At 40.3% G+C, this 24,843-nt stretch overlaps 1 protein-coding gene across 1 annotated transcript in view; it reads right to left on the reverse strand.

Annotated features, from left to right (window-relative positions):
• Window positions 1-24,843, reverse strand: part of cntn5 (contactin 5) — a 355,095-nt gene that overhangs the window by 170,698 nt on the left and 159,554 nt on the right. The window contains exons 4-5 of the mRNA XM_036585173.1: window positions 4,994-5,117; window positions 2,077-2,252 (exon numbers count right to left, since the gene is read on the reverse strand). Coding sequence (XP_036441066.1) covers window positions 2,077-2,252; window positions 4,994-5,117 — 300 coding nt within the window. The remainder of the gene's footprint in view (window positions 1-2,076; window positions 2,253-4,993; window positions 5,118-24,843) is intronic.

Consider the following 24,843-nt stretch of genomic DNA (forward strand, 5'->3'; position numbering starts at 1 on the left):
AATAACAGTCACATGATTTCAGAAATAACTGTTAGCTGCAGTCCTAATGTTCATTTAGTGTCTTTTCAGCTGCATTTCACAGATCAGCTTTACAAAAATCTCAGCCCAGACCTAATAAGCATGTTCGGGTCAAAAATGTGATGGAATAAGTTAAAAACAAAACAAAACAAACAAAAAACATTAAGAGCAACCAAACCATCCACTCCTGGGTGACTAACAAGTGTTCCACACTGTTTCAGCTTCCCTGAAGCCAGTTTTAAGAGTCAGGAAGCAGCAAACTGAACCTCACCAGTGGTAGGAATATAATAGCAGCTGCACTGAGCTAGCAAACTCATAAGAAGGCTTAAGAGAAATCTCAGGTGGCTTAGAGATCTTGTCTGTGATATCCATTTCTGGAGGTGGGCAGAAATGAAAAGGCGGGTGTGTACATCCTTTGTGTTGGCGAGAGATCCTGAACTCTACACAGACGAACGCGTCTTCATATCAGTAGCACGGGCCGTGAAGCTGAGAGAAGGCTTATAATGACGTGGTTCCTAACCACAGCTAAAATACACCGATCAGGCATAACATTATGACCACCTCCTTGTTTCTACACTCATTGCCCATTTTATCAGCTCCACTTACTATATAGGTGCACTTATATAGTAAGTAGTGACACTGAGGTGTTGATTTTAAACATCTCATTGTCGCTGCTGGACTGAGAATAGTCCACCAACCAAAAATATCCAGCCAACAGCGTCCTGTGGGCAGCGTCCTGTGACCACTGAGGAAGGACTAGAGGATGACCAACACAAACTGCACAGCAGCAGATGAGCTATTGTCTCTGACTTTACATCTACAAGGTGGACTGACAAGGTAGGAGTGTCTAATAGAGTGGACAGTGAGTGGGCAGTGTTTAAAAACTCCAGCAGCACTGCTGTGTCTGATCCACTCAGACCAGCGCAACACACACTAACACACCACCACCACGTCAGTGTTACTGCAGTGCTGAGAATGATCTATCGTTCAAAAAGTACCTGCTCTGTGAGGTCCATGGGGGTCCTGACCACTGAAGAACAGGGTAACAAAGTATGCAGAGAAACAGATGGACTACAGTCTGTAACTGTAGAACTACAAAGTGCACCTATATAGTAAGTGGAGATGATAAAATGGACAATGAGCGTAGAAACAAGGAGGGGGTCATAATGTTATGCCTGATTGGTGTGTATCTGCCGTCTGTATTTACAAGTCTGGCGCGCCAATAAGAATGTGTTACATCAAACACTACAACGTGTTTTCTCTTTTCCCCTCCAAAAAAGAGCTCTGTGGGCAGGAAATAGTGAAGCATACGCTCCCTGTAGACATGCCAATAAGGCTATTATGGCCATTGCTTCTGGGGAAACTGTAAGGAAAACTAACAATGTGTTTTCCACCAAGCATTGTGCCTCTGGCCCAGCGCTGAACGCTTCCTTGGCTTGTGCTGATGTTTTGGAGCGAAGCCAAGGGATTACCAGGGGAAGAAATGTGCTTTCTGCTCTCTCTCACCACTGAGCCGCAGCGCTAAGGGCACTCTCCCAGCTAATAGGGACAATCCCCGGGCCTGTTCTTAAGACTGCAGCCAAGCAACCATGGGGCCGACCTCACTTCATCTTTCCTCGGAACCAGCCTAGCATGGCTTAAATTAAGCAGATACAAAGAGGCAGCCGTGAGCTAAATGTTTACGTTTTAAAAGGGCTAATCTCCGGCACGCAGCGTGTGACCGGAGGTACTGAGGGTGATGCAGCCGGAAGCAGCGGCAAGCAGCTTTTTGGTGAGCTAACACAAGACCGTGTTGCTCTCTGATCATATCTTTACCGCCAGGTAAGATTTCACACTGAAAACATATCTAATAATTGAAAAACTAGAGACAAAAAAAAAACAAAACAAAACAAAACATTTGTACAGTTCAAAACATGTCTGAGGTTATTTTCTCTTAAAACTGACAGCACTGCTGTTCAATCTTCCTCTTAGGAGCTCATTTAGAACATCCCAGCACATATCAGGCTACGTAGCTGACTGTGCTGCATCTCGAAAGGCCCAAAACAAACAGCTACTCACAGGCGAACTGCAGGAGGGCTTCTCGACTCAGGACAGCTCCGACGCTGTTTTCCGCTCTGCACTGGTACTTCCCAAAATCGATGGCTTCGCTGGCGTTGTTTATTATCAAGTTCCCGTCAATCAAACTGTAGCGGAAATCCGCCTCTACATCCACATCTGTTCCATTGATCAGCCAACTGAAAAACACAACAAGGTGTGATTCGTGAAAGAACATGCAGCACATTTGGAACCATTACTGAAAGCAAAACCTGGTATGATACTAATAGGATATCAGAATTACAAATTATGCATCTTTACTCTTTATTGATGCTAAACCAGTATCTCACAATGGAAACTGAATAGCTTGACAGAATGCATTAAAAGGCTAGACGGTGATATTGATCTAAATTACGAGCCATGATTAAACCATATCAGTGTGTGCCAGTTTGGTCAAACACTCAAGACAGGATCAATTAGCCTGAGCAGCCCCTTTATTCATTCTATGTGGTTCATCCAGAAAGAAGCCAATAGATGAACCGATTGTGAACCTGAAGCGATCCGCAGTACATTAACATATACCATTAATACACAATGGCCTCTTTTCCACTGTAGAGCCAAATGATTCTGTGCTGTGTAGTTATGGTTTCTTTTTCCATCTGTGCTGCCAAATTAGGTCCAGAAAATATAGAAGAAAAACTACACAGGTCAATGGCTCAGTAGTAGATAACAGGCTAATATCAACACACCACAAAACATGTTTGATTTGAGCTGTTCCTTCGATACAAGTCACACGATTTTGTACTCTCGGATATGAGTCCTCATAGGCTACGTTTACACAGCAGGTAAAAGTGGTTAAATCTGATCTTTTTCCTCATATGTGACACAGACGTGTGTCTGTGTGTCAGTGTGAACAGCAAAAACTGACTGAATCTGACATTTTCAATTCCGATTTGAGACGCTTTCATATGTGTTCCTGAAATCGGGTACGTATCCGATCTGCGGCAATGCGACTCAGTCCGAACAGTCAGATCGGACTTCATGTGACGTTTATGTCAATCCTGACTAAATATTCACCATAATTTTGTGCTGCTGAGACCTCATAAATATTTAGGCTGATGTTTCTGTACAAAAAATTAGAAGAGACGTATCCAAAACACCTCCCTGTTCAAAGAAATGAATGAACCCGGCCGCAGGAGACCGAGGCTGCGGCTTAAATAAACAGTTAAAAAGTCTGAAAGCAAAGTTTAAAGAATCCAAGGACCCGACCAAAGCAGTGACCGTGTCCGAATAACGTACACTTTTAACTGCGAGCTCAAACACATTCTGGACGATGAGCCCAGTTTGTCAGTCAATGAAGCTTCATGATCGCTATTGTGCTTCTGGCGAAGACAAAACTGAAAGCTCCGGGAACGACTGGCGTCCGTTGGAAGTCATGACTGTTTACCTCTGAATAGGCGCGCCATGTGAAGCCATGTAAAGCAGCGTGAAGCTCTGTTGTTTTGTGCATGTGGGTCGGTTTGGGAGCTGATCTGTTCAGACTGTTGTCACATACAGATCACATACAGATCACATGTAAAAGATAATGTGAACAGCCACTGTTTAAATCAAATTTGGTGAGAAAATCAGATTTGGGCCACTTTTACCTGCAGTGTGATCGTAGCCTCTTTGAGCACCGTTTAGATGGAACCAAACCTGCACTGTGGTGTGCATCACATTTAGTCTGCTAACAAAGCAAACCTTCACTTGAGTTTTAATCATCTACACCTCTATCATCAGAGCACCAGCTAATAATTGAAGCCATACTGTGGATTGTGGTACTGTTTAGATCTGTAGCCCACAAGCTAAACTAACTAGGAGTGCTGCTAACTAGAAAAGAAAAGCTAGCTAGCATTAGCATAGCTAGCAAACTACAGATCCAAACACTCATTTGAGATATTCTGATCTAAATTTTTGCCAGCAAAGCTTCTGTTAGCCAGAATCGAACCTACTGATTAACATTTCTCTATTGTTATTAGATTGATGGTTTGATTTATTAAATAATGGATTGAGAGTTATGTACTAGCTGCTTTTATTTTTTTTGGCGACTGCCAGCGAACCTTATTGGATTGTTTCCTGTTTTGAAACACCGCAGGTTGAAGTGGCACAAAACAGACATAAACACAGCATAAAGGATTGAATAGTTATGCCATTAAGTCATTCAGCCTCCCATATAACAAAACTGTCGTGTGAGAAGATCGGTGAATATGCCATGTTTTTCTAAAATATATTTAATCAGGAACAACGCAGAACAGTTTATTAATTTGGAAGCCCATTCCCACCAGCTAGAAGTGAAAAATGCTGTTATTACCCCCATCTCTGCTTCTGACAGCAGCCAAATAACAGTCTATTTTCTTAAGATTTTGACTGATTACTTTGAAATAATGTCTTATTTTCTGAAGACTTTTAACATTTATGTTAAAATGAGTGGATTATTTTCTTAAGATTTTATGTTAATTTCTCAAGATTGCTTTATTATGTCAAAATAATTGCTTATTCACTCAAGGTTTTGACTGATTGAAATAATGTGTTATTTCCATATTGTTATAAACAATAAATGTAGCACTGGTCTTATTACACCCCTACCTCATTAAAAATGTTTGATGGTTAACACTCTCATTCAACTTCCAAATCCCCTCTCCTCAATTTCACTCAAAATCAGGCACCCATGCTGTTGCGGCCCTTCAACACAAGGCCTGGCCCACCTCTGGGCTAAGTACCAATGCAAGCATATCATTTCAGAAGTTCCAACCCTTCACAGCATTACCACAAACTCATCTGAAATGTCACCTCTGTAGAGGTCTAAGAATTAAGAAGTAAAGCTCAGAACTCAGATGAAATGCCATTTATTATCCATTATAATCGTGTCTTATCCTTGTTAATGAAATTATTAGGCCTGTACCTGTAGGAGGGAGCAGGGTTTCCTCTGGCTTCACAGCTCATCATGACTTTCTTATCCTCTGAGTCCAGGGCAAAGATGGCGTCATCGGGCTCCTGAATGAACACTGGCCCAAACTCTTCGCTTTCTGAAGACAAGAGACAAAAAACACCCTCAGATTTCCTTCCCAAACTGAACGCTAACCAGCTCAGTTTAAGCATAACCTATGCTAGAACGAGTGCTGGCAGGACCACCATTCCTGCAACCATAGCAACAGCAAGCCTGCACAGCATTTCTCAGGGTGCTGAAAGGCCGTACAAACTTCAGCAACTGCCAGCCTCAACCATCCAACGTGTGACGTGTAGACAGTAACAGACAGAAAGGCATTTATAATGAAATATGGCAAGTCAATGGTGGGATGACCATCAGATCATGAACCATGATTTACCAATAAAAAATGGCACTATAACAAGCCCAGTTACCAGCGCTGCTGCCTTTAATGACTGAGCTTTCAGTCTTTGTGCCATAATGTCTGACATTTGACTGACCATGCTGCTTTATAAGTCCAAGTCTAATGACATTACTCATTATTCATTACTCAGACTTTATACTGTTGGTAATAAAGCTGTGATACTGAATGTCAGGTCTGTTAAAGTCAACCTGAAATCAAAACAGACATTTTCCACCTTGTTAGTTCATGTCCCTTGTCATATTACAGTTGCAGGTCTCCCTGGTCAAATTACATGTCTTGTGATTTTGTAGGTGAAAATAAGTTAAGAGAAGATACTTCCCACACTTTTCACAGACAATTACAGTTTATTTGCTGAATTTCAAATATTGGGGAAAATAATAAAACACAAAATGTGGCCTCTGCAAATTTTTGGTGCATTTTCGATTTTTTATGTTTTATTTTTATGTATTATTTTTTCCAATATGCTAAACTGAGAAAATAAACAGACATTGTGCATTAAATTCTGCAGAAAATGCCATATTTAAGTCTGTTCACAGTTTGGGGATGTGTTATCTTTATTTTCACTGAGAGAAAAAAGTTATTTTTTTTATGTTTTTTTTTATTATATGTTATGAAAAAAATAACAAAATAATAATTCTTGTTTTCTCATTATGTTTTAATGCGTGTAGTGACTTCTGCCTGCTTTGAAAACATCTGAGTTTAGAATACATCACCATGCACCAGTGGGTGGGGAAAAAATATTAACCAATAATATCATGTTTCACCTCACCCTCCCTCCACCCCACCCCCTTTCCAATCATTGACTAAAAGACTCTCTGAAACTGTGTTTTACTCAGAAATTAGTGTCAAACTATCTATCTATCTATCTATCTATCTATCTATCTATCTATCTATCTATCTATCTATCTGTCTGTCTGTCTGTCTGTCTGTCTGTCTATCTGTCTATCTATCTTTCTAAAGTAATAAAAACACAGCTGGCTCATGGATTTGCTGAGATTTTAATATGGCCATTTTAGTGGTTGAGACACGCTTCCTTTGAAGCAACAGATGTCTAAATCAAATTCGACATGTTTGATGTCCAAAGTTTTGCACTGGAGCAACAAGGCTAGTACTAAAAGCTGTTAGCCACAAGGTTCACATTGCCTTGCCTCAAACTATGCAGTGTTAAGTAACTCAACTAGACTTTTATTTGGTTTCTGACACCATATCTACAAAATGTGACAACAGTAGGTTGCATGTTGAAGCCTGAATTTTGTCTCTACTCTTGGGCCAAACCGTAGCTTCTACTCCCAGCCATCGAGAAGAGGGTAAGCATTGCTGGACCCGGAGATGTAGTCTAGCCTTTCCCTGCCCAGCACTGCGACCAGCAAAGACACTGGCAGACCAAGCCCAACTGACCAATTCTTCATACTCACCCTTTCGGATAATACAATAAATCGTTCCCTCTGGGGTTTTCACTTCTCTCGTGTGTTCATGTGCTTTGTGTTTAGTCCTCACAAGGCAGTTGCCTCACATTAGGGACCAAGAGCGTCACATGGAACCTTTGTGTTTGTACCACTTTCATTTTAGGACAGCATGACAAAAGAATGCTGAGCAGTCCTATTGGACGAACACAGCAGAGTGTCTCCGCTCGGCAGTCTGCTGGCTCTTCAGCTCGGCAGCCCTGCAGATGAACTCAATACCGTTTCTCTGCAGGGTTACCGAGAGTTATTCCAATTAGAAGTCTTCTGAGGATCCTCCATGCTGGAGTTCGGTGAGTTTACACGGAGCGATGCGATGGATCTGCTTTCTCAGATTGTTTAACAAATACATGAGTATGAGCTCTTCTCCCCAGATGCAGTTAAGCTGCTGATAATCTTATTGCAATATTAAGCTACGTTTAGGCGGCATTTTAGCGGATATATAATTTTAATTATGTCCAGCCTACACTCTTCATCTATGCTGCACTTCACCTCACAATCCAGAATCTCTCAATATCTCACACTACAGCAGTTTGCTGAGGTTTTTGGGAGACTTTAGTTTCTACAGCGCAAAAGTCATAGACCACCCTTGCATTTATTTAATTTCCAGTCAAAATGGCCTTTAAGTACAAGTTACTGATTTTTCAGTGCCAAAAAAAAGTAGAAAACATTTAACGGAAAATTACATAGAAGATTCAACAGCTGAATATAATACATCATTTTTTAGTATTTAGTGTGGCCACCCTTTGCCAGTACTTTAATTTCCTTTCTTCTGCAGAAATATTTTCCCACATTTTCTCAGTGAGGTTCTTCTTGCCAGCTACCCATCCTTTCGGACCCATAGCGCTGAGTCGTCTTCTCACAGTGGAAGGATGAACAGAAACACCTGTGGATGTTTTCAGATCTGAAGCAGCTTGATTTTCTCCTCTCTCTCAGAGATGAAAGCTTTAAGTGCTGTTTATCTGATGGGGGCAGTTCTTTGAGGTCTGCTATGTCCTGCATGGTCATTAGAAGTTTTTGGGTAGTTGTTTGAGTAAATTAAGTGTCTCTTTGAAGGGGAATATAATGTCAGTGATATCTTTGGGAGCTTTTGTGGGGAGGACACAGGTATAAGTGGTGTTTTAAGGCCTGGAGGATGGATGAGTTAAAGTGTCAGTAGGAGCACAAATTAGAAACTGATAGATTTGAGATTGTTGGATACTTTTATGTTTTTTTTTTGTTTTGTTTTGTTTTCTACTTTTTTCTTAATCTAAAAAAATAACTTGTATTTAATGGCTAGGAAAATGTATAAACATAAGGTTGGTCTCTGACTTTTGCATGAAGTGCATGTTCACCTTGTTAAATACAATAAACTGGCCAGTAAATAAACACCACATAAAAAGCCCAGCAACACTGCTGCGCCTGACAGACTCACACCAGTGAAACACACTGCACCATATTGGTGTCACAACTCTCCTTAGAATGATCCACAACCTACATGATATCTTGCCAGCAGTGTTGCTACTGTGGTCCCATCCCATTAATGGATGGTACAAAAGGGGGGGCTGATAAACTGGGTAGCAACAGATGGGCTACAATTAGTAATTGTAAACCTACCAACAGCATCTATACACAGGGCTGGACTGGGAACCAAATTCAGCCCCGGACTTTTGGCTAGACCAGCCCACTATGATTACAGTGTACACCCCCCCAACCCCACCCCAAAAACCGTGACCTTACCTCGCTCTGATATCCAACAAACAGCGTACTTTCATTTTTAAATTGCATTTCATTATTTACTTTAACTATCGTGGTGTATTGCCATATGTCCCAGGCGGTCTACATTTATTTTATAGAGGGCTAAATTAGAAACGACCATGGATTTTTCTGTCTCACTCTCTCAGCGGCCCACACACGTAGTGGCAACCTGGGAATTGTCCCAATCATCCTGATGGCCAGTCCATTCCTGCCTATATGTGGGTGTTTCTGATAAAATGGCCAACAAGTATAGGTACAATGTGGGTTCACCCAATAAACTGGCAATTTTTTGGTGTAAACGAGTCTCTCAGCTGAGTTTGTGATGGTGTCTGTTTTAAACACTGTGATTTGTTGGGGGAAAAAAAAATCTTACTACTTTCCAACTCCAGGAAATGGAAATGCCCTGATCCTAATCCTTTAGCTTTGGAGTCATCACGATGCTTCACTATGGATGAAGAGACATCATGGAAGTAACAACTGAATTTAGTGGAGGTGCAGCAAACATTTTCATAGAAGAAAGACAGAAAGAGAGAGAGAGAGAGAGAGAGAGAGAGAGAGATGGGCCCATGGGCACAGTGCCTGTGTGTATCCTGGCCATTTGCAGTGGCTCTCGGAGTTCGATATCTAAACTCTCTCTGTATTATTTATGCTCTGCACTGCATGCATAATGAATCCCCCAGTGCAGCGGCTGCTTCATGGTTGTTTCCGGCTCTACTCTTCTCTCTACTGTACAGCTGTCATCACAATGACCTCCTCTACCACAGCTTCAGTGGCTAGATAATGCTTACAACACCTTTAAATAACAGACGTCTCTCAGAGTCTGGTCAAGAAAGCACTGTGTAGCACTGCCATTAAAAAGAGAGCAGTAAAGCCAAATAACAGGTACACTGTAGGTAAACCATATTTTGTTGCAGATACACATATAAAAGATTCTAAAATGATCCCAGCACCCTTGTTAGCTTCACAGGAACTTTTAAAACAGAACAGAATGATGCACATGAACAGAGCTGTACAGGATCCTAAATTGACTGAGAAAGCAGCACAGCACTGAGATTGAAGTTATAATTAAATGAACAGTGGTGATCAATTCTCAAGACAGATAAGTTGACAAGAAACATGGAACATAGATATTTTTCACAAATGACTTAAGTTAATAACTTTGCTCTCAAAGAATTTGAAATATTTAATACATCACTTCTGGTGTCTAGTTGAAAATTTTAGCTAAAACTAGAAGTTCTGAATTAAATACACACATGTATATATATATATATACACATCCATCATCTAAACCACTTATCCCTCTGGGTCGCGGTGGGGTGCTGGAGCCTATCCCAGCTGTCAGTGGGTGGAAGGCAGGATACACCCTGGACAGGTCGCCAGTCCATCACAGGGCAGACAGACACATTCACACCTAGGGGCAATTTAGCACATCCAATTGGCCTGACTGCATGTTTTTGGACTGTGGGAGGAAACCAGAGTAAACCCACGCAGACACAGGGAGAACATGCAAACTCCACACAGAAACGACCCTGGTCACCCGGCCGGGAATCGAACCCAGGCCCTTCTTGCTGTGAGGCGACAGCGTTACCCACCGCGCCGCCCTATATATGTATATATATATATATAAAACGTTGCATCTCCATTTTTGACGTTTTATGACATAATTTGAAATTTCAAATGCCTGTTGTTCTTTACATTGTATGTAAATTTCATGATGAATGGACCAAAAGAAACGACCCAAAATGACTTGGAAAAAACTCTGGTTCCATCGACTTACATTAAAAGTAAAGCAAGTTTTTTCCTTCTCCTGTAAAGTTACCATTTTAGAGATATGAGGTTTTCTTCCGATAGCAGCAATATATATATACTCGATGTGTAGTTAATCTACACATTTGTTACAAAATTTGTTACAACAAATGAGTTAACAAATGAACAAACATATAGTTAATCGCAAGCATGTGTGCAAATTTGGTGTGACAAGCGCAGGTTCAGAAAAAACTGTATAGGTACATTTTTGTCCATCAAGGTACAAACGGCATAAATATAGTTTCAAAGGTATACCTACAACCATTTCACCCATACTTAACCTATAAATTAATGTTTTAAAACAGAAAACAAATAAATAAATAAAAAAAAAGCCTGGAGTTGACACAAGATGTGTGGAGTCAATGATGGAATGATGATATAATTATGTCCCCTAACTAAACATACTGAGGATGTACCCTTCCACCCCAGGGACAGTTTAGTATCTTGTTTTCTATCTGAGAGCATAGTGTGGGCCAATGATGGGAGGAATTCAAGCATTATTCTAGGTGAACAATGTACATATGCAGTTACAGCTATCATGATGTCATACTGTGTATTTAATGGCTTGTAAATCAACACTAAAACAAAACCAAAGATTAACCAAACATTTTCTGATACATAATCAGTTTCTTACCCTTTACAGTGGTAGGTTTTGCTCCATTGATTGTGACTGAAATAAACTGATCTGCATGTGTCAGTAAGTGTTTATAAAAATACTTTGATAATTTTAAATGTAACTGTATGATAAAAGAAAGAGCTAAATATTAATACCATAAGTATCTTACACTTTACAGAAACAGAACACCCAAGTGATCTCATTACTGAATACTGAGGACTCAAATACCCATGCACATCTCTGTTGTTCATGATAGGTTATCTGCACATGATGTATAACATTTGCTACGAGGCAGCACAATAAACGTACACTAACACACGTCTTCTGAAATGGTGGAACAAAGAGACGAGAGTCTGCGACATTTATAGCTGGAGATCCAGAAGGAGAGATGAAGGAAGAGCACTGCGTGTGATTAAGGTCGTTAATTGCTGAACCGAAGCTGATCAATTTTTGCAATTAGCAGCTTTGTTAACTCAGCCAAGCTAAACAAAATGAGGCTTTGGGTGAGCCCCCAGTCCAAACACTTCCACATAATGCATGCCTCTGACCGCCTCTTCGCTAACCCATGTTCTGCCAGATTAAAAACCACATACACACACACACACATGCACACAAACACTCCTACGCACCCATATGCTCACTGACTTCTCCTCCACACTCTCAGTCACTATCCACACTCGTCCTCTGTGAATTATTTACACCTATCTGTAGCTCCGAGCCTTTTTCATGTAATCCTCAGTCATGTTCAAAAGAGCATCGCAGACTTGGACTCTGAGAGGTTTCTTTTTAACCTGTAGAAGTCTCCACTATCGCCAACAATGACAAAAAAACTAAACACATAGTGTAGTTTGATCTGAATTATTTCAAGCTGAAATAATGCAGAGAGATTCTCCCAAAAGTGTAAATTCTGAACTTTTGAACATCTGAATGTTACTGTTTGCTTTGGTCTTGTTTGACAAATATTATATATATATATTGCTCCATTGATTGTGCCTGAAATAGAATAATGTTTGAATATATTTTTACACACACATACATCATCTAAACCACTTATCCTTCTGGGTCACAGTGGGGTGCCCATCGCAGGGCAGACATACACATTCACTCACACCTAGGGGCAATTCAGCGTGACTGCATGTTTTTGGACTGTGGGAGGAAACCGGAGTACCCGGAGGAAACCCACACAGACACGGGGAGAACAGGCACACAGAAACGACCCTGGTTGTCCGGCCGGGAATCGAACCCAGGCCATTCTCGCTGTGAGGCAACAGCACTACCCACTGCGCCACTGTGCTGCCCTGTACGTACGTACATACATACATACGTACATACATACATACATACATACATACATACATACATACATACATACATACATACATACATACATACATACATACATACATACATACATACATACATACATACAGTGGAGGCTTGATTGGGAACTTTGCTATTGCTTTTGTTAGATTGTTGCTTGTTGACTTATTCATCCATAGATAGCGAGCGCTATCCAGTGTAGATACAGAAGGTATTTAAAAGTTGTATTTAAACTACATTTGTGGATTCGCAATCATACAGTGTGCATGCAGCTGGGCTTCAACCTGCACTACTATGGATGGTTACAAGGAAAATGTGTTAGAGGTGTAACAAAAACAAGTGGCATTAATTTATTCCATTATCACATTATTAAGGCGCTAACAGCCCTAATAAATGCATTTGAACATTAAAACAAAAGTTTCAGAGAGGTAGTAACATGCTGCATCACAGGAAGATCAGAGAAGCAAAATTATAATATGCAAGCTTCACACATACATAACTTTCATAGCTCATATACACAGATGCACTCCAGACGTGAAGGCTGCGTTGTGTCCATAAGACATTAATCCCTCTCTTGGCTTGGCAAGGTATTGTTCTTGGCTTCTGCGGCTTGTGATTCTTTGCCACGCACACTGCTTTGCCAAAAACCTGCTTGACTGTGATATCTTCTTCTCACATTCTGGATACAAAACCAGCTCCATGTTGGGAGTTGAATAATTGGGCTTGTGTTTGGGCAGAAGTAGGTCTTTGTGCTTATTGTACAGACAGTACGAAGACATACTGCACTTATAAAACGTAACGAGCTTGCCTTGCTTTATTATTTTCAATAACATAAACGGCCCACAGGTGCTTTGCGGTCCTACAGTACTGCTCCACTATTATGGGATAATGTTCTATGATGAAAGCAAATTAAGCCCAGAATAACATATGTAGCAATATGCAGCATCACAATAACATAAACTACCTATACATCTGATACTGAATCACAGAACAGATGTACGGATTATCAAGTCCTAGATATTTAAGGCTGTAACAGGAACTCCTACTCCTCACTATTTACAACAGTGGTTCAGCCAAAAGTCAGACCACCCTTTATTTATTTTTTTTTTTAGACAAAATGGCTAAGCTATTAATTTTTCAGGATAAAAATATATTTAACAAAACATTTAACAGAAAATTACACACAAGACTCACACACACACATTTTCTAAACCACTTATCCTTCTGGGTCCTGGGGGGTTTTGGAGCCTATCCCAGCGGAGGACAGGAAACACCCTGGACAGGTCGCCAGTCCATCACAGGCCAGACACACAGACATATACAATTACACACACGCACACACGCTCACATTCACACCCAGGGGCAATTTAGCATCTCCAGTTGGCCTGACTGCATGTCTTTGGACTGTGGGAGGAAACCCACACAGACACAGGGAGAACTCCACACCGAAAGAACCCTGGTCGCCCGGCCGGGTAACCGATACCCAGGCCTTCCTTGCTGCTGTCTTCTCCAGGTCTTGTGTGGTTGTTAGTCCCATTTTCTCTGTCTTGTTTAATAATTATTGAGTTTAAGAAACATTTCTTTTTTTTTCACTTATTTTCCTTTGACTTTCCCTTTCTTATTATATATAATCTAATCAGAAATATCTTCTGAAAAATTAATGACTTGTACTTAATGGGCATTTTGGATGAAAGACCCCTGACTTTTGCAGTTCTGCATACAATATGCCTTTCATAAATTCCCTCCAAATCTAGTGTCAGAGCTAAATTTAGTTTTGCACCGGTGCTTTGAGGCCAATGTAGCTAACATGTAATAGAAGCTTTTAGCCTCCAGGTTAGCACTGCGTAAACTGAGCGGCTAAATTTGTATGATGCCAACTTGGATTCTAATACTTGCAGCTATTGTCATAGTTCATTGACTATATTTGAAGAAAACTGGTTAACTTTGATTTTGTGCTAAACCATCACTTTAACAGTCATCTGGTGACAAAAGAAGCTCAGCTTTGTCTCAGTAGGGAAGCAAAATGGAATCTCAGAAGCTTCTTGTCAGCAAAATGCAATAAAACTCTCCAGAACTAAACATAAACCAGAAGTACAGAAGGAGGACTAATGGGCCAGGGCTGGCTTTCCCTCTGCTGAATCCCTCAAAAAACACTGCGAAGCAATTTGTTGCTTCAGCACAGAACACTTTCAGCCGCACTGTTTGTCTTCAAGGTTAAGAGGCTTGTGTTTTGATATGCGTAAAAGTGCTAAGCTGAAAGATTCCGTGGTTACCTATGAATCAGATGTGAGCAAAAATGAAATGCCAGGTCTCCTCAGGACAAGCCGAAGAAAGTGTAGTAGTGCTTGTGTAACTTCTGACTCGCAGTTTATTTTCAACGCCAGTCCTTTAAAGGTAGTAGGGAATTGAGGGGACGAAGGTTTATTAGGGAAAGCGTCTTCCTCGGACTTAGCGAAATGTTAACGAGGGCCTCTCCTGCGAGTGAGCATTCAGTCGCCTGGGGCGTCCATTTTGTTGCCTCTGAAAAAAAGTGCTTGAGTGGTTAATCAACCGTTTATTCCCGCTAAAGCAGGGGTGTCAAACTGCAGTCCTGCTGGACCATGGCAGTGCATGGCGTAGTGTTTCCCGACATTAACACAGCTGATTCAACTCATTAGCTAATTACGAAGCCCTTCAGGTGTGTTAGAGGAGGGATAACATCAAACTGGGCAGCACTGCAGCCTGACAGGACCAAAGTTTGACACTGTTTAAAATGTGGGAAAACTTCTCATATGGGCTTGAGGTCATGAATATAATAAATATAATACTCAGGTATTAGATTCTACTTTGGCACTAGCCTCATAAGCACCAAGAGAGGCTGCATTGAGGGACACTGTCCATAAAATATTTGACAAAGTTTATAATTGTGCTGGTTTAATACATTTCTTTATCAGTTTGTAACTTAAAGATGGACTAAAGTGTTCAATTTCATATATTAGGTGTAATCATATGTAATTAGGTGAAATCTTGTCCTTAAGGGTCTGTGTAGTAAAATTCACAGATCTATTCATACATTTGATTCCAGCAACTACATTTGAACATTGATTGGAACATGTTGTTGGCATCAAATTCAAAATGGGCATATATTTTTCAAAAAACAATCAAATTTCTCAGTTTCAACATTTTATATGTTGTCTTTGTACTATTTCAAATAAACTTAGGGCTTAAATGATTTGCACATCATTGCATTTTGCTTTTATTTACATTTTGCACAGCGTCTCAACATTTTTGGAAATGGGGGTGTAATAAATATAATACTCAGGTACCAAGAGAGGCTGCATTGAGGCACACTGTCCATAATTTATTTGACAATGTTTATAATTTTGCTGGTTAAATACATTTCTTATCAGTTTCATTAACTTAAAGTGAAATAAAGTGTTCATTTTCATATATTAGGTGTAATGAAATGATTTTTAATTAAATATTAATTAAAAAATTCTTGTCCTTAAGGGTCTACATAGTAGAATTCACACATCAATTAATACATTTGATTGCAGCAACTACATTTGACCATTTTGCCGCCCCAAAAGACTGAGCAAATGTCATTTGAACACCTTTCTCTTTCTCACGAGTCACAAGTCTTTCTCAAAGATCAAGATATGTTTAAAAAGAACACAAAGCCACTACGTACAGCAGAAAAAACCAAGCATGAACTCGCACATTTGGGCGTCTTCTCGATGGCACAACTAAGCACAACATGCACTCTACCTTTCAAACATGGCTGTTATGAACCCACCAACTTAAACCTCTCACTCATCAGGTACACTCACCATGAACATATGACTACAAGTCAGCACTGCTGGGTTTATCAGTGACTGAGCAACTGAGAAACAGTAGAACTATAATGCAGCATTATATGCCAGCAACGGTGTCACATATTCTGCAAACCTAGGTAGATTTATAATAGCATGCTTGCATTTCCAATAATTTAACGAGTAGGTATCATGCAAGTGCAGGTGCACTGACACCTGGAGAGGCTCTTTTATACTATATTCCATCCCCTTCTGTTATTGTAAGGTGACAGGGCTGTTAAGCACTGCTGATGAATCACATATGCAGGGTGTTACCCACCTGGTCCCTGCTCTTCTGAAGCATGTTGGCTGGTGGTATCTGACAGCAGACAGTGAAGCCGTGGGCCAGGTGTGTGTACGTAAGTGAGCAGGCGCAGCACAAAATGTGCCTTAATGTGGTCACAATATGTGTGTACATAAGTAAGAAGGCACAGCATAAGACGCTTTAAAAGGCCCATATCTTACTTTTTTTTTCTATTCCAGTTTTATTCCTGGGGTCCATTTATGACATTTGTTTGTTTTTCCAACCTGTATCACAATTAAAGCAACATTATGTAACAATTTCACAATAAAATAACAGCTTCAAAATCATTTTGGTGGTACACTGACTTATAACAGGGAGAATGGGATCTCTGCCATTGCCACTCTGGGCCTGGAACACCTGCTACGGCGCTATGGCACAAGACCTCTAACGAGAACTGTGTGACGCTTTACAGCACCACGTTAGCTGTAGTGATCTGTCTCCCAGTTAACGGGAAAACAAAGGAAATCAAACAGCAGAGAACACATCCCCGCCAATGTTATTTATGAAAGATTGTGATGAAGGCTGTAAACTTATCTGTGTCATCCCTGCCTCACAGAGTTCTGTAGGTTTTCCGTATGCCAAAAGTCGTCTAACCTCAGTCTTGTTTCAGGCTGCCATACAAATAAACACATTCACCTCATGCCAAAAAGGTTTATCAGTCTTTGTCAATCTTACACCAAATAAGCCTTTAAAGTTAAGCCTCAACTGCACACATTATGAAAGCAATGAAAAAAATATTCAATTCACTTTTCTTGAATAAAATGATTCCTGATTAATTTTTTGGAGCCCGATTATTAAATTCAAAAACATTAAAAAACCAAATACATAAAAAGATGTGTGCAGGGGTCCTTTTGAAGTATGTTGCCTTGAAGTATGGCAACATTGTGCGACAATAAGAAGAAATTATATAGAGCTGCGTTCCCTGAAGTGGTGAGATCTGGTTTGTGACTGGCTAAATCCATTCCACTGTCACACAATGTACAAATATATTTCTGCAAATTCTCATAACAAAAAAATTGATAATGAATGTTAAAAAGAGAGGTTTAAATGTGCCCACTAAGAGACAGTATGACTAAGCACATGCTTTTTTATTGACTTACTCAAACTCTCCCCTTTAGTGTTAACCCTTTCATTGTCTTTAAATGTGTATAACGTTATTGTTAAGTGAGGAAAATGAGTTTGTTGCCCTGAGGCCCATCGTGCAATAGAGGGTTAACTCCCTGTAATAAAATCCTGTAATATTAATCTCCCTTGTAAGTCGACATGATGCTTTCTATTCTAAATGCTGTCTTTGCCAATGCTGTGTGGAATTCCGTCTCCCCAGCAGAATCCAACTCCCCTTTGCATGCATGCACATCGTGCAGGCATATGGACGCTACAGATAACACTCCCGATTTCAATTATTTACACATAGAAATACCAGAAATCTCGACTGTAGACTGCGTGATACGCGTACAGATGAAGGGGAGTCAGATTCTACATCCTTCTGCTTATCAACAAATGCACGTGTACATGAGGAGGGCTCACAGCGCGATCGTTTTTTATGACAGTGGTGTAAAAGTGAACTCTGAGACTGTAGAGGCAGCCCAGAAGCAAAAAAAAAAAACAATTTTCGCACAATGCTGCTTTAAACAGCTGTTTTTGTTACTGTGCCTTTAAGATTCATATGTAAATGCGTTCTGTTCTGATTGGCTGCCACGTATTGTACCTTATTCAAAAAGCAGTCCAGGCTGAAACACTTCTTATAACTTCACCGGGCGGAGCTAACCTGAATAGGCAGGTATATGTAAATGTGTTGGTTTTTCATGACATCACAAAACAATTTATTCAAAACAGGCTGCTACTGCAGCTTGGTTTCCATATATGGACTACATGGGCTATGGAGCAAACACGACATATTGCAACTTTAACAGTGTTTACATAGTTCATCAAACTCTTTTATTCTGAAAAAGTGAGGTAAATGGGTTTTTCCATGATATGAGGCCTTCAATGTATCTGAAATTAATGTTTGGAGTACTAGAGCTCGCCAAAGAAACTGTGCTTAGGACTGCCTATTAACTATGCCATGTTTTTGAGGCACAGGGATTGAAACGCACAGTGAAATGATGGAGCCATCAAAATGCTTGAGCTGAGAAGAGAATATAAAGTACTGAAGAGTACATGGAGATCCATACCACCAAAACACAGGGGTTTAATTCTACTCTGGCTCCAAAATCAGAATATTGAAAAGAATAACACTGAAGATCAATGCCATAGGAGTTACTAGGTGAACTCTGGGGTCTGTCTCATGAATCACGGTCAGTTCAGAGTTCCTGAGAGTTCAGAGTACCAAGATTCAGCTCTACAGAACCTGACAAATGCAACCACAGTTAACTTATTTTTACAACACTGCCTAACAATTTTCTAATCATGATTAAAACATGAGGAGGAGTCAAGCTTATTTTTCAAAGAAGGCAAAAGAAAGCAGTTGGCAGTGACACATCCGCTCTTCAAGAGTTAAAGGAAGTCGTCCGACAACACGCCTGTGAGATGCTACTGCTAATTTTCTGCTAGTTTTAAAGGGAGGAGCAAATTCAAGAAAGACTGGCTGCTGCAAGCTCCCCAAACGTTGGCAAATTAAGCAATCATCTAAACCGTCCTGGTCAGATGATGTTTTGTTTATTCCCCAAGTAAAGATAAGTCCTCTAACACATTCTGTACAGGGAACAAACTTAAATATGGCTTGTTCTGCAAGTTTCAGTGCAAACTTTCTACTTATTTGCTGAGTGTAACATATTGGAAAAAATAATATGAAATATAAAATGTGCTGCAACTTTTACATGTTTTCTCTCCAATTGTTAAATTCAGCAAATAAACATTTGTGGTGTATTAAAATGTGCAGAAGTGTGTTGTCTGTAGAGGATATATTACCTTATTATTACTTAAAAAAAATGAAATAAAATAAAATAATTGGGGTGCCAAAACTTTTGCATATGACTATAAACATCTGCATTTCCAATATCTTCACCCATTATTGCGCAATCCCCCTTAAATGCATTTGTATGTGGGAGGAAATGCACAAAACTATGTTTAGGTTTGTTAATCAGCATCATACATAACCTGCATGCTATTTTAGGGCAGAATGTTTCTTCACAAAAGGTTTAGTCCATCTGGTTAGCAGTCATAAGCTCCTGTGAGTGGACACTCGAGCTCTTCAAAGCCTTACATTACAATATACACTCCAAAGAGTCAACCACAACCACTACATCCACTTAGAGTAACTGACCACCTTGATGCCGGGCAGATATTTACAGTCCATAATGTGAAAGGGAAAAAAAATGACATATTCTTTCATCCTGCTTTAAGTAGGTGGGTAAGGACAGGTTAAAGTGTAGTGTAGAGCGCGTAATTACACACCTGCCCACACACTTATTTTTCAAAAAATATCTTCCTCTCGAATTCTCTTTTACGAAGCTGCATTTTTCCCTCTCACTCTCTCAGCAGAGGAGTCAACGCCCTCACTGCTGTTTATTAGCAACCGCAAAACTTGTCCACTGTCTGCGGACAAAGCGTTGAGGCTTAAAACCCTATTGATTGAGTGTGAGCGTAAAGAAGAGAGCTGTGTAAGGAGCATTTCGTCTGCAGAGCTGTGCCTGCTTCTCAGAAGCTGCTTGTAGGCGCAGCGTGAGCTGGTGGTGAGTGGTTTATGATTTAGCAGCTTGATAATGTCAGAGGAATCAGTCATCTGAGAGACGCCGCAAGCCGTCACTCTCGCGGTAAGCACCATGGCTCTCCCCGGCATGGGCGCATTACATTTCGATGACAACGTGAAGACAGGGAGGAACATTGAGAGGACATGTCTCCCTGGCAGCACCTTTGTCCTCTGCACGGGTTGCATGATATAGACAAAATGCCCATATCCGATTACAGCGATTTGCAATACGGCAAAGCTTACAAACAAGTGAGGTATGAGGTTACTGTAGCTGAACAACACTGCAAGTCAATAGTCACCCAAATCTTTTCTGTGAGTTCATCCCCTAGATTTATCTCAACTCACTCAACCCGCACTTAGGTCTTCGTTAAGATCATGCAGACTCATTAATGTGGTTTAGAACACAAATGTGACTTGTATTAATAAAAATAAATAAAACTTCACCATGTAGCTCGACACAGGCCATTTTAGACAACTTTCTGTAGTTTCTTTTTTACAAGTAACTCTTGATAAGTTTAAAAACAGAAACATCAGAAATGTGGCCTAGCCTCAATATGTCTGCTAGATGTCTAATTACGCAGCACTTTTACAGCACTTATTGTCTAAAAAGACTGCCTTAATTTTTGTTATAATGGATCCTAAATCACATTGACAAATCTCAGTGAAGACAAAGCTTTAGTTTGAGCGGGTTGAGAGAAGTTTTGGGCCTGTATTTACAGAAACGATTTGGGTGTCGACTGACTTCTAGTATTAGTAACGTTAATCTTGTAGATCCGGTGCTAAACTAAATAATCAAAATTCAGACACCAAACATGTCTTAGCTGATTGACTACATCTAGGTTACGTATATATATATTTTTTAGAACCATTACTTGAATATAAAGAGATTTTATTTCAAGTAAATTTAAACTATTTCATGGTTCCATTCATCAAGAAATGTTCACAGAATATTTAAAAAAGAACCGTTTTCAAAAACTGGAAAGACTGACCGTTACTGAAGGATACCCTTACAAATGTCTTTCACCCTTGTCTTACTTATTAGGGGTTTAGACTCAATGCTGCTTTCCTACAAAGTAATTGTGGCAAATACAACTGAATTGCACTCTTATACACTCTTAGAAATAAAGGTATTAAACTGTCACTGGGGCAGGACCCCTCTTGTCACTGGGGTGGTTCCCTCAATGGCACTTCTCAGTACCTTTGGTCAGGGAACATAACTGAACCATAATCCACTGAAATGATATGTTCTAAGCTGTACTGACTCCACACACCCCGCCTCGTCTCCAGGCTTTTATTTTACTGTTCTGTTTAAAACATTCGGTTATGAAAAGGTACAAATATGAACTTTTCACCTGGAAACACTTATTTAAGGTTCACAACTGGACCTTAAAACCACTGTTGTACCATTGAGGGAACATTTACACTGTTTGTACCTTGATGAATGAAAAATGTACCTGAACAGAACCTTTATTTCTATCAGTGTATGGAATATCTTGGGGTTGGTTAGACAGCTAAAAAAGCATATTACAGTCTTCTGTAATATCAGCACTGCAAAGGGCCATGTTGCGATAACAATTAACGTATGATATCCTGGACGGCACAAGTCCCCAAGTGCCTCATTTGTGCCACGGCTCTGTCCTGGCCAGGCTGCTCTCTCAAGCACTCCCCCCGAAGCCAGCGCAGTGCGGTGTTCCAGCAGGGCTGACAATAACTCCTCCGCTGACCCCAGTCAGAACCGATCAGTCCCGCTCATCTGTTGCCGCTGATCCACGAATGCCTGCTTTAACACGGCCAAAATGCCACTGCAGACACCTGAGTTTCACTTAAACCGCACGATTCAGGTGAGCCGTCAACCGAATACAAATCATTCTCTATTACTCCTATTTCTGACCAGGGAGCTGTCGATTTATTGCCCAGAATGCAGCACAGAAGCAACGAGAAAGATGTTGCTGACAGTTTTCTCAACAATGGACCTTGACACATCTGTTAGAGGAACATTAACATTACATGAAACGCAAGTTGTTGCATGACTGTTTACTCTACAGAAAGAGATATAATCCTGAAATGGGATCATTTTCTCTGCTGTTTCCTCAACTTTCAAAGCGATATAAACATCACGTTGTGCAAAACATAACCCTGTCAAAAATTTCTGACCTGCAGCAATAGCGAAATCTTCCGTCAAATAATCTTCTCGCCGTACAGGAGGAGAGCGATTTGTCTCCAAAGCTAACACGGAACGTTCCACAGGCCATAACCCTGTTGGAGACTTGCCGCAGATCGACCGGCAAAGAAATTATTTATTTGTAATGATAGCTGTCATATTGTGGCTCCCTCCTGCTGCTGCGAAAATGAATATTTCCTTTTCTGACAAATGCATCCATCAGCCAGGGAGACTGCACGGCAGACAGGGGCCCGGGGAACACTGAAATGTTCTGATGATCCCTCTTCAATTTCCTGCAGGCCGCGACCTCCGCCGACTCCCACTGCACACGAATGTGATGAATAGGCCAGGCCTCTGCTCTAGGTCACTCTTGCCATTACACGGGAAGCCGGACTGACATGAGCCCGCTGTGATGACTTAGTTACCACAGTCGCACAAGGAAAGCAGCACTCCTGGGGGCGGCTGTGCGATCGCTAATTAAGCACACGCACAAGTGAGAATGAAAACGAAAAGATATGAACGGTATAAAAGCGCTAGGAGTTTAAAACTGGGTTAAACACATCAGCATCGCTTCATGGAGCCTTTAAAGTACACTGAAAAAAGTAATGCATTGCATTTACTTGTTTCATATGTGTACATCATTTCCACATGAATTAAACATATTACATCAGCCCAATTCTTCAGTGTGCATACTTTTGGCAATAATTGTATTGGTGTGATATATTTTATTCATGTGGGAACAAAGTGCACAATTGAATCAAGTAAATTTATTGCATCACATTATTTCAGTTAAAGCATTATGTGTCTCAGCCAGGGGGAACCCTTAGGGCCTTCCAGGTCTTCAGAGAAGGTGATTTCTAAGGACTAAAACACAAATGTCTGTAATTTTTTATACATAATTTTGTATCATGCTTGTTGTATTTAAACTTTGCAAGCATTTTAGTACTACCCTTCTTTCACCATTAAGAATTGGTTGGAAACAAAATGGTTGAAATGTAAAAACACCCAGTTATAAATTATTCAATCAGGATTTTTCCCCTGTTGTATCTATGCAGATAAGCCAAGTGAGCTCTCCCACTGTTTAAGACTTCAGGAGCGAGATTGAAGGCCTATGGTGTCAGATTACTACCAATGTAACAGTGGAATCAGCTAATCACATTTTGATTTACAATGGGTGGGACCAACTAGCTAATAGCTAATGAAAAGGCAAAGATTTAAGGTGGACATCGATGATTTGGAGATGAATGGGCTTATTTGCATTTACAAGCACTTAGGAAAATTTGAACGAGAAGCGACTTCAGCCTCGAAAAAAACTGAATGTTAAGAGACGTTTTACAAGAAACTGTTCTACTTATATATATACATATAGTCTACATATTCCAGGTTTCTGTCAGCTGTTAGAAATGGCAAAGTGCAGCAGCTCTATTAATAAAATATTACTCATTCCTGTTATAATCTTCACATAAAACATATGGAATGTCTTTCACAATCTTCAAATGTCTGTATTTCATTTAGAATGGCCAAAAAATGTTAGTATACCAGCACTAGTTTAGCACAACCATACTATTAGAGATAAGCAGAAATTCGTACAGGTGTTTTTTTCTAGGGTGGCACTGAAATTTCGGCAACAGAAACAGTTCAGCTTAGGAAACATTCTGGCTAACAATGGACAAAATTGGCACTGGTTTTCGGGAAAAATTGTGGATGAAAAAAACAAACAAAAAAAAACAAGCTGAGATTTATAATCACTAATCATGCTGATTGTCAAGAGGAGATGCCTAAAAACGTTTCCACTGCAGGTCTGATACCAACTGAAACATAACATCCTGTGTGATAGACAGAATAAAGAAAAACTACAGTAACAGAAAAGGACATTAACAATGACACCACAATGTCTCTATCTGTAGGTTTTGAAATAATGAAAGAATCACTGTCAAACTGCAAAGTATAATTAAACGTATTCAGTGCCTTGGATGATCAGCCATTCTCAGTTGTTCAGGATGTCAAATTTGATTGCAATTTGTAGCCTACATAGTGTGATAACTATTACATTTATAGTTAGTATGATTTGTACATTTATTTTATGTCAACTGCTATTTCCCAGTTTTTTCCCCAATTTTGGTTGTGTCAGATATTACCCACTAGCTTTGCCTGGGCTGTGCTGCACTGAGCTAGCTAGCATTGCACTGAGTGATGGGGGGCCGCCTAGAGAGAGCAAAGCTAATGATAGGGCCAACTCTTAGACAGTTGTGCCTCTCAGGGTCTATGTAAACTGCTTTTATTTACAGGGTCATTCAAAAAGATTCATCCAATTTCAAAACGCCATATTTTTACAACCATGAGGCACAGAGGAACCAATCACAATCCAATTGAAAGAGGGGGTCATAGAGTTTCTGACTGTCAGTGGAAGACGGCTCCCTTCAGTCTGAGAGGAGATGAGACCCCAGAGCAGAAAGCGTTCTGCGTTCTCCACTTCA

Source organism: Colossoma macropomum, unplaced genomic scaffold (genome assembly GCF_904425465.1).
Source record: "Colossoma macropomum unplaced genomic scaffold, Colossoma_macropomum, whole genome shotgun sequence".
Classification (NCBI taxonomy): domain Eukaryota; kingdom Metazoa; phylum Chordata; class Actinopteri; order Characiformes; family Serrasalmidae; genus Colossoma; species Colossoma macropomum.